Source organism: Haliotis cracherodii, unplaced genomic scaffold (assembly GCF_022045235.1).
Source record: "Haliotis cracherodii isolate W230 unplaced genomic scaffold, xgHalCrac1.p SCAF_17, whole genome shotgun sequence".
Lineage (NCBI taxonomy): Eukaryota > Metazoa > Mollusca > Gastropoda > Lepetellida > Haliotidae > Haliotis > Haliotis cracherodii.
Window position 1 is genome coordinate 16,491,744 of NW_027266272.1, and position 13,806 is coordinate 16,505,549.

At 40.0% G+C, this 13,806-nt stretch overlaps 1 protein-coding gene across 1 annotated transcript in view; it reads right to left on the reverse strand.

Annotated features, from left to right (window-relative positions):
* Positions 1-13,806, reverse strand: part of LOC139464440 (uncharacterized) — a 34,965-nt gene that overhangs the window by 7,814 nt on the left and 13,345 nt on the right. Inside the window, exon 2 of the mRNA XM_071245975.1 lies at positions 8,663-8,739. Within this exon, the coding sequence (XP_071102076.1) occupies positions 8,663-8,723 (61 nt within the window). The 5' untranslated portion in view covers positions 8,724-8,739. The remainder of the gene's footprint in view (positions 1-8,662; positions 8,740-13,806) is intronic.

Consider the following 13,806-nt stretch of genomic DNA (forward strand, 5'->3'; position numbering starts at 1 on the left):
TATTCATCTTCATTAATTCTGTTATTAAACTGTTTAAAACAATGTGGACAAATTCTACCTAGAAGATGGGTTGGAGGTTTGCTATATAGCTCAAACGCCCAGTTTCAATGGCGAGTAGTAAAGATCAACATCTAAACAAATCTAAAATTCAACGGTGGCCCCTATAATATAAATAAACGAGGTCACACGTATAACATAGAAGCAAAAGCCGCCGCCAGTTTTAATGGACATGAAGACATCCTTTACATCAAAAATATTTTTGAGGACTTTCTTTTGCGTTTCCGTCATTTTCAAGTTGACTTTCTCGCAAACTCAGTCATAACCAATGAGAGTGGCCGCCATGTTGTTGATATTGCCAACCCAACATTGAGGCTAGTATGCAACTCGCATTCTCATTGGTCCGTTACACCAATCAAATTGGTAAATGGTAATCATGAACGGGTAATTTGATATTGCCAGAACCACGGGAATGGATCCAGTGGTTGGTGTGGGTTTACCGAAATAAGTGCCCTGGAGATAGATTTGATGCTTCTAGGTTCTCCATTAACCTTAGTCCAAGGTATCTTTGAGATTCAGTATGATCAACTGTAAAACCGTGATACTTAAACTCGAACAGCGATCTGTGTTGGGAAGGGGTATAAAATGGACAACTTTCGTTTTCTTCTTACTCACTGTCAAGTGCTATCTACTACACTAGTCCCCGAGTACCACGAGCAGAGACTGTAGATGGTCTTCATCTGGTGCAATTAATGCAATATCGCCTCCATACATTAACATAGAAATAATAGAATCGTCAATTTGTACACTAAAGCCACGATTATTAATAGCTTCAGACAGATCATTAATGTACACAGAAAACAATGTAGCAAAACAAATAAAGCAATAGTTTGTTTTTTTCAATCTTCCCACCTACTTCCACTTAATCTGGCTTCCTGTTTAATTGGCTTCATCATCAGCATCCGTTCTCTGCCAACCATGTTGTTAAAATATTATCTCTCTGTTGTTATTAGTCAACCTACTCATGTTAAACATCTCTTTCGTGTCAGTACATTGTCAAACCGACGTGAAATAGTAAAAAGGTTTCGTATCTCAATTTTCACCGCCGTTGTTGAAAAGTATGCCCAATTATGATAAAAGATATACTACTACAATTACACTCATAAAAAACAAGGTCAGATTGATCTTTCTACAGTTGTTTCCGAAGCGAAGCGACTCGATCTAAATCAAAGACTGGTACCAGGTGTTTTAAACTTTCAAAAGATACACAATTAGTGAAAAACAGGTTTTAAAAGTCTTTTATATTTTATTTTGAGACCCACCCCCTACTGATCTCTTGTGCACAGGTTGAGGTTGAGAAACACATGAATAAATATGGATCGCCTTAGCTTCGTGTAGTGTTTCTGCTTCTAACGATGATATATATATATATCAGTCTACTAATAACCTCTACTACTAACCACGTGACGATTCGGAGATATTTTCTAATCATAAGGTATACGTAGAGAAACCTAACTAAGGCATAACTGTCTTTATGATAAGAATTTCTATCTTTTACTATATGTCGTTTCATTAAGCACATATGACCTGCGTTTATCCTACAGCTGTATACATAGGCGAAACAGCCACCAATCAAAGTTTTTGTTATTCTTTTAGTTATAACTGTAATATTTGTTACAACATTCGAGCTTTCATTCATGACTTGTGGAGGACATTTCCAAATTTGACGTATCAGTGACAAAAATGATGTCCGATGCAGTTCTCTATTTTGACTTGTACTATATGTTTCCGTGGTTTCTTTAAAGTTACTTGCCTGTGCATGTGTTTGTGACGAGTGTCACCGCTGGAGAAGGATACGCTCCCCTTTTCGTGAACACATGGTGCCATGACTAGCTGCTAGTGATTCATAAACACATGTTCATGATACAGTCGGTATCGCACAATGGACTCTGCTTTTAGCGTAGATTTCTTATTAATACGGACAGGATTATGTCGCTTATATTTAAAGGTTAATTCGATCGAATTCCCGGTACCTGGTTAAAAACCACACGAACATTTTTTCATTTATTATACCTGAATCTAAAACGATCAATTGTTTTCTATGACAAAATATGAACCATTAGAAAATACACACAACAGACGGTTCGTATTATGTTCCAAGATGGTTCCGCTGATATTGTCTTTTTCCTTTGGGCAAGTTAGGCAACAAGAATCTTGGTCGTTACAAGTAATCACTTTATTCGTTCCTTGGCCAACTGGTATCTTATTATATTTGATTATAATTAGCTTGAACAAATGTCAAATGTCCGGAGACTTTCCGCGTATAAGGGTTTTGTCTTGTATAGCATGATTAAATGTATTGGAACTTAAGGTGCAATTTTTTTATTGGTTTAAACACGTTGAATGGGATTGGATGTCGGAAATCAATTATGACCTTTAACTGTGTGAATAGTTTTCTTGAACAGTTATTATAAAATATGGCGTCATTCGGCTTAGAGAAATGGGAACCGCATCAATTAATTTATATTCATTTTATAATTATTTACATAATAAAATATAAATATTAAATTATATAAATATATTACAGAGCAACGTCGGTCCTTTGTATCACGACGTCATATTATTTCATTCAAGATTATCGTCATATTTTGTATCACAACTGTCAGAGGTCATGTGGAATGTATACGTCACATGCGGGGTGTATGGGATTTTAAGAGCAGAATGAGGCGATGTCATATGATAGTTCCGTAACACTTACATCTCAAACGTTTAGCTTGATAGTAACTCAAAGTGCGAACTGGCCCAATTAGGAATTTTTTTTTTTTTTTTTTTTTTTCAATAATCAATTATGATGTATCAAACAAGTGAAGCCACACCGAAATTATGACGTGTGATATCAGTACCTGTGGGCTTGATTCTTTAACGAGTATTCTACAATAACATTTTACAAATTTGCATTCTAATAAGTCGAATTAGGAGATAAACATATTGTGTTAAACTACATCAAATCTTAAAACATTCGAAAAGAATGTGTTCAAAATGGTCATTTTCTGAAACTATTAGTTTTACATGGGTATTGCGACTATGTTAGAAATTGTGGTCCCTTGCAGAACGCTAGGGTAAAAAATTAGGTGAAATCCAGCAACGTTGGTCACGGATGGTTTGGATAGGTGACTGTGTTCGGCAGCTTGACTCCTGGGAGTTTCTGGGGCTTTGTTCCTGTGGTGTCACTTGAGGTAAGTGACTTTGTTCGTAATATGCCTCTTTTCATCCAAGCAGTCACTGGGTACCCGGTAGGATGAGATGGTAATGTGACAGTTAACCTCCTAGCGCCTCACGAGCAGCTTGGGTTTACCGGGAAAGTAATATGTAACAGCGCCAATGAGCATCACTGGTTGCCTGTTAGGCGCTTTAAAATCAATTATGATGATGATGATTATTATTATCATTTATCTGAAAAGGGGTTTCAGGTATACGCAAAACGTACGTTAATGATTATTTACTTATGTTCTTGGCTGGTTCAAATAATGGTTATTAAGAGGTGATCAAAATACCCCTCCACAGATAATCTTATAATTTCATCGCAACACGGTGCATATATTGCACTGCTTCGTAACATGGAAATCAAGATGACATCTTGCATTGGAGGAGACAGGTTGTAGAAATAGTGACCAAGAAAACGATGAACGAATATACATATAATTATCTCCAGAGGACAATCTCGATCTGCAGTTATGGTCAACATTAACTGATGATTTACTGGTGGAATTGAGCCTGCTGGCTCAAATATTGCCAACAGATTTTAGCTGAAGACAGTCGGCACTATACGACATGAGAGACAGCTCATTGGTTCGACACAGTAGTTAGTGTACGTTGTATTTATTTGTGCGTGTTCTGAAATATGATTTTTAGTGTGAAAAGGCTTATTAATATTTAGGTAATTTGACCAACCAGAATCTAGCATTCTTCGGTGTCATGGTGCATGTAAAATGTACGTCAGACCCTGGTTTGCTGTTGGCCGCACTACAGCGACAGAATTTATTTGTTTGGGAGCATGTCTTTCACAAACCCGACCTATCGCGTTCGGTTTCGATTACAATGTACAGGAATCAAATCTACGATGTAAACCGTATGCTTTGAAACTGGTTCATCGCCTAAACGGTACTGAGTGCTACGGAAAATTTGTGATAAATTTTGTATTTAAAAGTTTTAATACATAGGACACGTTTCCCTTAGGATACTAACCACTATCTTATCTCATGTCGAAAGGTTATTCTGCATCCAGTAGACAGTTGGCCGTTGGTTCTGCCCGAAGAAGGTTCACCTTGCACATATTGTGATATCGTGCATTCTCAGCCTCAATCGCAGTAACATTCAGTCCCTGTCCCAGTCTCAGTTTCAGTCTCATCAGTCTCAGTCTCATTCTCAATCTGATCAGAGTCCCAATCTCTTTTGCAGTCTCATCAGAGTCCTAATCTTAATCTTAGTATCATCACAGTCCGAATCTCAGTCTCAGTCTCATCAGAGTCCCAATCCCAGTCTCAGTCTCATCAGAGTCCCAATCTCAGTCTCAGTCTCATCAGAGTCCCAATCTCAGTCTCAGTCTCATCAGAGTCCCAATCTCAGTCTCAGTCTTATCGGAGTCCCAGTCCCAGTCTCATCAGTGTCCTAGTCTCATTCTCAGTCTTATCAGAGTTCCAGAGTCTCAGTCTCATGAGAGTCCCACACTCATTCTCATCATTGTACCAGTCTCATTCTCAGTCTTATCAGAGTCCTAATCTCAGTCTCAGTCTCTTCTGAGTCCCTTTCTCATTCTCAGTCTCATCATAGTCTCAATCACATTCTCATTCGAGTCCCAATCTCATTCTCAGCCTCATCAGAGTCCCAACCTCAGTCTTAGTCATAGCATCTGCCTTACTTCCAATCACAAATACAGTCTCTGTCCATGTCTTCCCTCTTCATATCAGCATCAGTCAGTAACGGCTTTCAATAGTCATAAAAACGCCTCTCTCATGCCGTTTTACTGGATAATAAGTATGATTAAACCCATTTGAGTCTTGAATTACAGGTAACTTTACCTTCCGGTCTGCCGACAGATGAGAGGCATGGAGTCTGTAAATATTTAGTTTGTGGAAGAGTGGAGACAATGTCGTATAATTGAGACAACATTCCACTGTAGTTTACTGCCTATTGTTTTCGTCTTGTACGGCTTTTACTGTACACTAACGTCTTTTGTGATCTATGGGTGACACAGTCGTCTAAGGCGCCGCGATTCACTGTGCACAGTTGCGTCCCTTGGGCACACCAGAAACCTATGATTGTGGGTTCGAATCCCGGTTCGCCCCGAGCTCGTGGGTTTCACCTAAGTGGTAAACGTCTGAGACCTGCATCACTTCGGGCTTTCCTCCCACATTAAGCCGACACGCCGCGATATAACTGGAATACTGTGTTAAAAGCGGCGTTAAACCTAACTCACTCACTCTTTAGTGATCGAGTACGCGCCATTTTGGGCAGAACGAGTCAGGAATTGATTACCAATATTTGAGACATATGGCTACAGAGTACAGGAAAGATAGTTGACAAAGCACAATGCCACGACCAAAGTTTCAATATGTGTTGTGTGATGCCGTTATGCTAATTCAGATTGGAGTATGATTAGGTGAGGTGAAATGGGGTTTAACGTCGCGTCCAAAATTATTGCACTTATATAGCGACGTGCATGTACGTGTGTGTGTTTAGGTGGCTGCTTGTACTAGTCCGGACTGATGCCGATTTATAGTGCTAGCTCACTGAGATACCATGCCGCAGTTTAACATGAATACCCCACTCAGACACAGTATACTGACTCAGATCCGACCAGTCCTTGTTTTAGCCACTTAATGCCGAGAGACAGACAGGGTAACAACAAGTACCATCACTTAACGTCTTTTGGTATGACGCGGCCGGGGATCGAGCCCCGGACCTTCCGCTGTCTTGGCGAACGCTCTACCGAAGGCGGTCGGAGTAAGATTAACAAAGAATGGACCTACAAGACTCAGTTACTTGGATTATAGGGAACTATTCAGATTACTAAATGTCAACATGGACAACCAAATACCCGATAGTCCAAAGTGTGGAAACGTGCTGCGCAGTGTCATGTCGCGTTGTGCCAGGATCCGCTTAACTCGGAATCCCCAAGATACAATACGTAAAGAAACTAAGAAGAATGTATTGTTCAATGATTAGAGATCACTACATAAACTAAAGCCAATCCCTTATGACCTGTTCTTTAAAATGTTTGACACAAAGGCAGCACTATTTCTATTTTGCAGCACATAATATCATACCAGCAACTATTATGTTTTTTCAAGTTCGTACTTTTGTAGACAAATACGGTTATGAAGATCTATCAACCCTATCGCTTCTGAGCGCAATGTGGGATGGTCGGGTAGCCTAGTATATAAAGCGTCCGCTCGTCACGCCGAAGACCCGGGTTCGATTCCCGACATGGGTACAATGTGTGAAGGCCATTTCTGGTGTCCCCCGCCATCATGTTGCTGGAATAATGCTTAAAGCGGCGTTAAACCATACTCACTCACTCACTCACTCTGTGCGCCATGTCATTCACAAAAGGGAGTACCATGGATGGAATATGTCCTGTGTTGGTTTTCGTTTATTAAGATCGACATTTATGAATCGCGTTCTGGAACGCAACTCTTCTCTGCGATGATGGGGGGCACGGGTGGCCCAGTCGTCTAAGGCGCCGCGATTCGCTGTGCAGAGTTGCGTCCCTTGGGCACGCCAGAAACCTATAATTGTGGGTTCGAATTCCGGTTCGCCCCGATTATGTTTCTAGGTTTGTCAGCACCATACCCGTGCTCGTGGGTTTCACCTAAGTGGTAAACGTCTGAGACCTGCATCACTTCGGGCTTTCCTCCCACATTAAGCTGACACGCCGTGATATAAGTGGAATACTGTTAAAAGCGGCGTTAAACCCAACTCACTCACTCACTCACTCAGTGATGATGATTGAGCAACTAAGTACCACCTTGGGGGAAGCGTGATTATAAGTGTGAGGGTGACTCTCTACAAATGGGGTTCCATCACAGCCGTGTTTGTACTGCTTGTTACGCCTGAAGGTGATTTGTTGGTTTAATTATTAACTTATAATGGAAATCTGCATTTAACATATCAAAGTATTTGTGCAAAATTGACATTCACTCCGTCGATCTGTGTTGTGTGGGAGTGTGGGAGTGTTCTCGTATTCTCGTTATATAAAATAATAATAACTGAATTCGAGTCAAAGCTTACGCTAGTGCTTCCAGACTGTGTTGGTTCTCAGAACAATGTCTCGGATGCATTCTATTTACTTCAGTTCCCTAGGTCATGTCTTCCAATTCTTGGAATCATCCATATTTGAACTTGTTTCAATCACGTGACAAAGCAATCCGACCTTAAACTTGTTCCCGGCTCTCTCTGTGCGTCGTCGACTCGTGAGAAGGAGTGAGTTTGGTTTTACGCCGCTTTTAGTAATATTCCAGCAATATCACGGCGAGGAACACCAGAAATTGGCTTCACACATTGTACCCATGTCGGGATTCGAACCCGGATCTTCGGCGTGTCGAGCGAACGCTTTAACCACTAGGCTACCCGACCGCCCCTCGTGAGAAGGAACTCAGATTAAACCGGGCCCTATTATGACCCTGGCGTGTGTGTTACAGGAGATTCTCAGGCATACATTATCCAAATCAATGGGCAGAATAAATAATATAATTTATATATGCCACAGAATGTTTCTAAGTCGGCCGTTACGTTTCACAGCCAACAAGAGGCAGGACCTGGCGGTTCCCGGGGTTCAGGGAAACTTTAGAGATTTAGTATCCAAATGAAATGTCCGAACTTAAAATACTTAATAACACCCGTATATGTGAAAACATGTTAATCAGTGTGAGTGAGTGAGTGAGTGAGTGTGGTTTTACGCCGCGTTTAGCAATATTCCAGCAATATCACGGCGGGGCACACAAGAAATGGGCTTCACACATTGTACCCATGTCGGGATTCGAACCCGGGTCTTCGGCGTGACGAGCGAACGCTTTAACCACAAGGCTACCCGACCGCCCCTACATATTAATCAACGTTGGTAAAACCGATAGTAAATTTCAATAGCATTCGTATTTTACGCAAATTCTCAAGGCTAAGAGACAACGTAACCTGCCTGGTTCGCAGAACGTGGCGATAATAACCCCAACTACTGTTCAGTAAATCCTAAAATTAAATATACAACGAATGTGATATCCATTCCGCCTAGTTGTATTGCACGTTTCTCACATTCGGGATTTATGAAAAGTCTAAAAAGTATCACTATGCACTCCAGAATATTTCCAAGTTTCAAATCCCATTTAACGACGTTTTTCAACCACACAGATCGCAGCACACACTCCCAATCAATACACTACTGATTCTTGTCATCGTATCCCAATTGCGTAGATCGATGCTCTTGATGTCAATCACTGGATTGTCTGGTCGAAACTCGATTATTGACAGACCGTTCCTATGTAGCTGGACTAGTTCTGAGTGTGCCGTTAATTAAAAAAATGGAAAAAATGAAATATCACTACTCGAATGATGCCTTGGCTATAAACAAGGGAGCGGAAAAGCCCGAGTGAAGCCGAAGGAGCGTACTTACCATCTGCAGCCCATAAGCTGAGGGAAGGCAGCAAACACACAAGTGCGACAAAAACTTGCATTCCAATTACGAATATTCTGAAACGAAAAATGAAATATTCTTGACTGATTACAAAATAACACTGTCTCTCTGTTGTAACACTCTGTGTGATATTGGCCGCTGACCTACAAACCTTTGTGAGTAAAACCGAATTCGTACTGATTATGAAATGTTTCACAGTTTGTAGTGAGTGAGTTGGGTTTAACGCCGCTTTTAACATTATTCCAGTTATATCACGGCGTGTCAGCTTAATGTGGGAGGAAAGCCCGAAGTGATGCAGGTCTCAGACGTTTACCATATCGGTGAAACCCACGAGCACGGGTATGGTGCTGACAAACCTAGAAACATAACTGGGGCGAACCGGGATTCGAACCCACAATCATAGGTTTCTGGCGTGTCCAAGGGACACAACTCTGCACAGCGAATCGCGGCGCCTTAGACGACTGGGCCACCCGTGCCCCCTCACATTTTGTAACCAAAGCCTTATTGATGATGAAAGTTCAGCTAATATTTCGACAGCACATCACAGAATATCGTCCCCTCAGATAAAGCTTTAATGTCTCGACACTGACGCAATCCTAACTCTTCACTTAATCGACATAAATTAGCTATTTTCTTTCTCATCTACCAGAATTTGTATGTATTGTTTACATGCTAAAATTCAGTTCCAGTTCCGCATTTTAAAGTTACTATTCATTCCGATGTAAACAGTCCTTTCAAGCTATATCGGTGCCTCTGACACCTTCCGTTACTTCCCGGTATCATCGCTGCCACGCGAATTGTACAAGAATCTGGATACTGTTCCATCACACCCAGTATCTAGTGGTGGGAACAGTTGTGTTGTGACTGAGTGACTGTGTGAAGGTGTGAAGGTGTGAAATGATTTACGACCCAATATAGACAGACAGACAGATAGTATATGTTAAATATAGACAGAGAGTATACGCAATATAGACAGAGAGAATACCCACTATAGACATAGAGTATACCTAATATAGACAGACAGAGAGTATACCCCAAAACAGACTGACAGGGAGTATACCCAACATAGACAGACAGAGAGTATACCCAATATAGACAGATAGAGAGTATACCAAATATAGACTGACAGACAGAGAGTATACCCAATATAGACAGACAGAGAGTATAACCAATATAGACACAGAGAGAGTATATCCAATATAGACAGGCAGGGAGTATACCTAATATAGACTGACAGACAGAGAGTATACCCAATATAGACAGACAGAGAGTATACCCAATATAGACAGACAGAGAGTATAACCAATATAGACAGACAGAGAGTATATCCAATATAGACAGGCAGGGAGTATACCTAGTATAGACTGACAGACAGAGAGTATATATCTAATGTAGACAGCCAGCCAGACAGAGAGTATATATATTAAATATAGACAGACAGAGAGTATACCCACTATAGACAGAGAGTATACCTAATACAGACAGACAGACAGACAGAGAGTATATATTAAATATACACAGGCAGAGAGTATAACCAATATAGACAGACAGAGAGTATATCCAATATAGACAGGCAGAGAGTATACCTACTATAGACTGACAGACAGAGAGTATATATTTGATATAGACAGCCAGCCAGACGGAGAGTATATATTAAATATAGACAGACAGAGAGTATACCCAAAACAGACAGACAGAGAGTATACCCAATACAGACAGACAGAGATTATACCCAATATAGACAGACAGAGAGTATACCAAATACAGACAGACAGAGGGTATACCTAATATAGACAGACAAAGAGTACACATAATATGGACAGACAGACAGAGTATACCCAAAAACAGACGGACAGAGATTATAACCACTATAGACAGACAAAGAGTAAACCCAATAAAGACAGACAGACAGACAGACAGACAGACAGACAGAGAGTATACCCAATATTGACTGGTTGCCAGAGAGTAAATTCAATATAGATAAACAGGAATATACCCAATATCGAATGACAGACAGACAGAGAGTATACCTAATATAGACAGACAGAGGGAATACCAAATACAGACAGACAGAGGGTATACCCAATATAGACAGACAGAGAGTATACCCAATATAGACAGACAGAGAGTATACCAAATACAGACAGACAGAGGGTATACCCAATATAGACAGACAGAGAGTATACCCAATATAGACAGACAGAGAGTATACATAACATGGACAGACAGAGAAACAGAGAGTATACCTTATATAGACAGACAGACAGAGAGTATACCCCAAAACAGACGGACAGAGATTATAACCACTATAGACAGACAAAGAGTTAACCCAATAGAGACAGACAGACACAGAGTATACCCAATAAAGACAAACAGGGTATACCCAATATCGAATGACAGACAGACAGAGAGTATACCTAATATAGACAGACAGAGAGAATACCAAATACAGACAGACAGAGAGTATACCCTATATAGACAGAAAGAGAGTATACCCTATATAGACAGACAGAGAGTATACCCTATATAGACAGAAAGAGAGTATACCCTATATAGACAGAAAGAGAGTATACCCTATATAGACAGACAGAGAGTATACCCTATATAGACAGACAGAGAGTATACCCAATATAGACAGACAGAGAGTATACCCAATATAGACAGACAGAGAGTATACCAAATACAGACAGACAGAGAGTATACCCAATATAGACAGACAGACAGTATACCCAATATAGACAGACAGAGAGTATACCCTATATAGACTGACAGAGAGTATACCCAATATAGACAGAAAGAGAGTATACTCAATATAGACAGACAGAGAGTATACTCAAAATAGTCAGACAGACAGAGAGTATACCCAATATAGACAGAAAATGAGTATACCCAATATAGACAGACAGAGAGTATACCAGTTATAGACTGATAGAGAGTATAACCAATATAGACAGACAGAGAGTATACTCAAAATAGTCAGACAGACAGAGAGTATACCTAATATAGACAGAGAGGATACCCTATATAGACTGACAGAGAGTATACTCAAAATAGTCAGACAGACAGAGTATACCCAATATAGACAGACAGAGAGTATGCCCAAAATAGGCAGACAGTGTGCCCAATTCAGACTGCCAGAGAGTATACCCAATATAGACAGAAAGAGAGTATACCCAATATAGACAGACAGAGAGTATACTCAAAATAGTCAGACAGACAGAGAGTATACCCAATATAGACAGAGAGTATGTCCAAAATAGACAGACAGTATACCCAATACAGACAGACTGCCAGAGAATATACCCAATATAGACAGAAAATGAGTATACCCAATATAAGACGGACAGAGAGTATACCCAATATAGACAGACAGGGCATAGGGAGATACATCAAACACATTTTTCAATTTGACATCAATATATTTCTTAGAAGTTCATGAACGTGTTTTCATGAAAAGATGCCCTGTAATCACAATTCTCTTTATATTCTTGTAAATGGTACATGTAACAGCAACCGTTAAATCTTCTTTGTAGATAGATGGAGTTATATCACTGATCCCTATCGTGCTTATTAAATGACTAATCCTCAATTAGATTGGTAATCGCTGAAATAGACGACATACTGTGTACCTCATATTGCTAGTCTCTCTGTTCAACTTTGAAATATATCCGAGTAGGCGAGAAATAGCGATCTAATTTGTATGATGCATGTCTACTCATGGGACATCAGACTGGGAACAATTTGATCTTCTCAAAACGAGTTACGATAAATGTTTCATACTGGAAAATATCAGCAAACACGTTCGGTCGACAGATGATTGATGGCTTTATGTTAATAGATATCACAATCAACATTACAGCTTCTATAATACGAGCTATGGCGTTATCCTTCAACCACTCCTACTACACACTACATGTAAACGTTAAGAAATGCAGAAATACGCAGTAAAATATAATCCAAGCGTATCAAATACGCAATGAACGACACAGATACGCTACAAACATAAAACTTGTGCGTATCATCAACATATTGTGAAGTAACCCTGCGTATTCGATTAGCAAATCAGCAACTTATTTTGAAATTATAAACGGGCATTCCGTCAACCTTGCCAAACTCCACGATGACAGTCACATCATGATCATTTGCCATCACACTTACTTGTGGAAGTATGGTGGTATTTTTTAGTTCTATAAAGTTCTCAAACCCACACGACACCAGTTAGCAGGGACTAGATGCAGAGTGTTTATGTAGATACTTAACTTAAATACCCACATGTGTAAAAACTAGTGGGTAACAGAAATTTGAATACGCAGATAGAATTACTGATACCCAATGATTTTAAAATGCATGGGTAAAATACCCACAACACCAAAAGATTATCTGGAGCTCTGGTAAATGAGCCTGGATCTCCACGGAAAGCGATGGAAGACATGATTACTTATGAATTGTGGGAGTGAGAATTAAAAGCAGTAACCAGAAATGTACTTCTTTCATGCGAGTACCCAAATATCGTAGTTGTATGCAAATCTAAATAAACAACATTGTCCATCTCATCCCAATCACCAATATACATCAGTGCTGTCAAACGCAGTCTACAACTAAATAATTTTTTAATTTGAAGTTTAAACGATATACGACTTTTCCATTGGACGAGTGGTCGGTCACATGGAAGCGAAATTGACGTTTATAAATGTATGAACGACACAATTTGCCGTTGATACGTTTATCACGCGACCATGGTCTTAAAGGATTGACGGACTACTTTCACATTCCTTGAGAAACTGGGAGTTACCAAGCACAATACATCTGATCATTTAGACCCTTTAATCTTGAACTCAGTGTTTTAGTATACAATGAGTGACGTGAGTTTGACTGCTTGATCGTACACGAATATCCTCGCTACGACCCATTCTAGTGAACAAAACAAACGAATGAACATCCAAACTATCGCAGCATCGTCTCGATCCTTGTCTAGGCCGATAGGGACAGTCTATAACAATCTATGAATTTACCTCAGTATCTATTTGACACATCTCTATCATCACCTTTCAATGATCGGCAAATTGATCAATGATGACCAACACAAGTAACTGCAACTTTATTAACAACTTCGGAAATCTCTC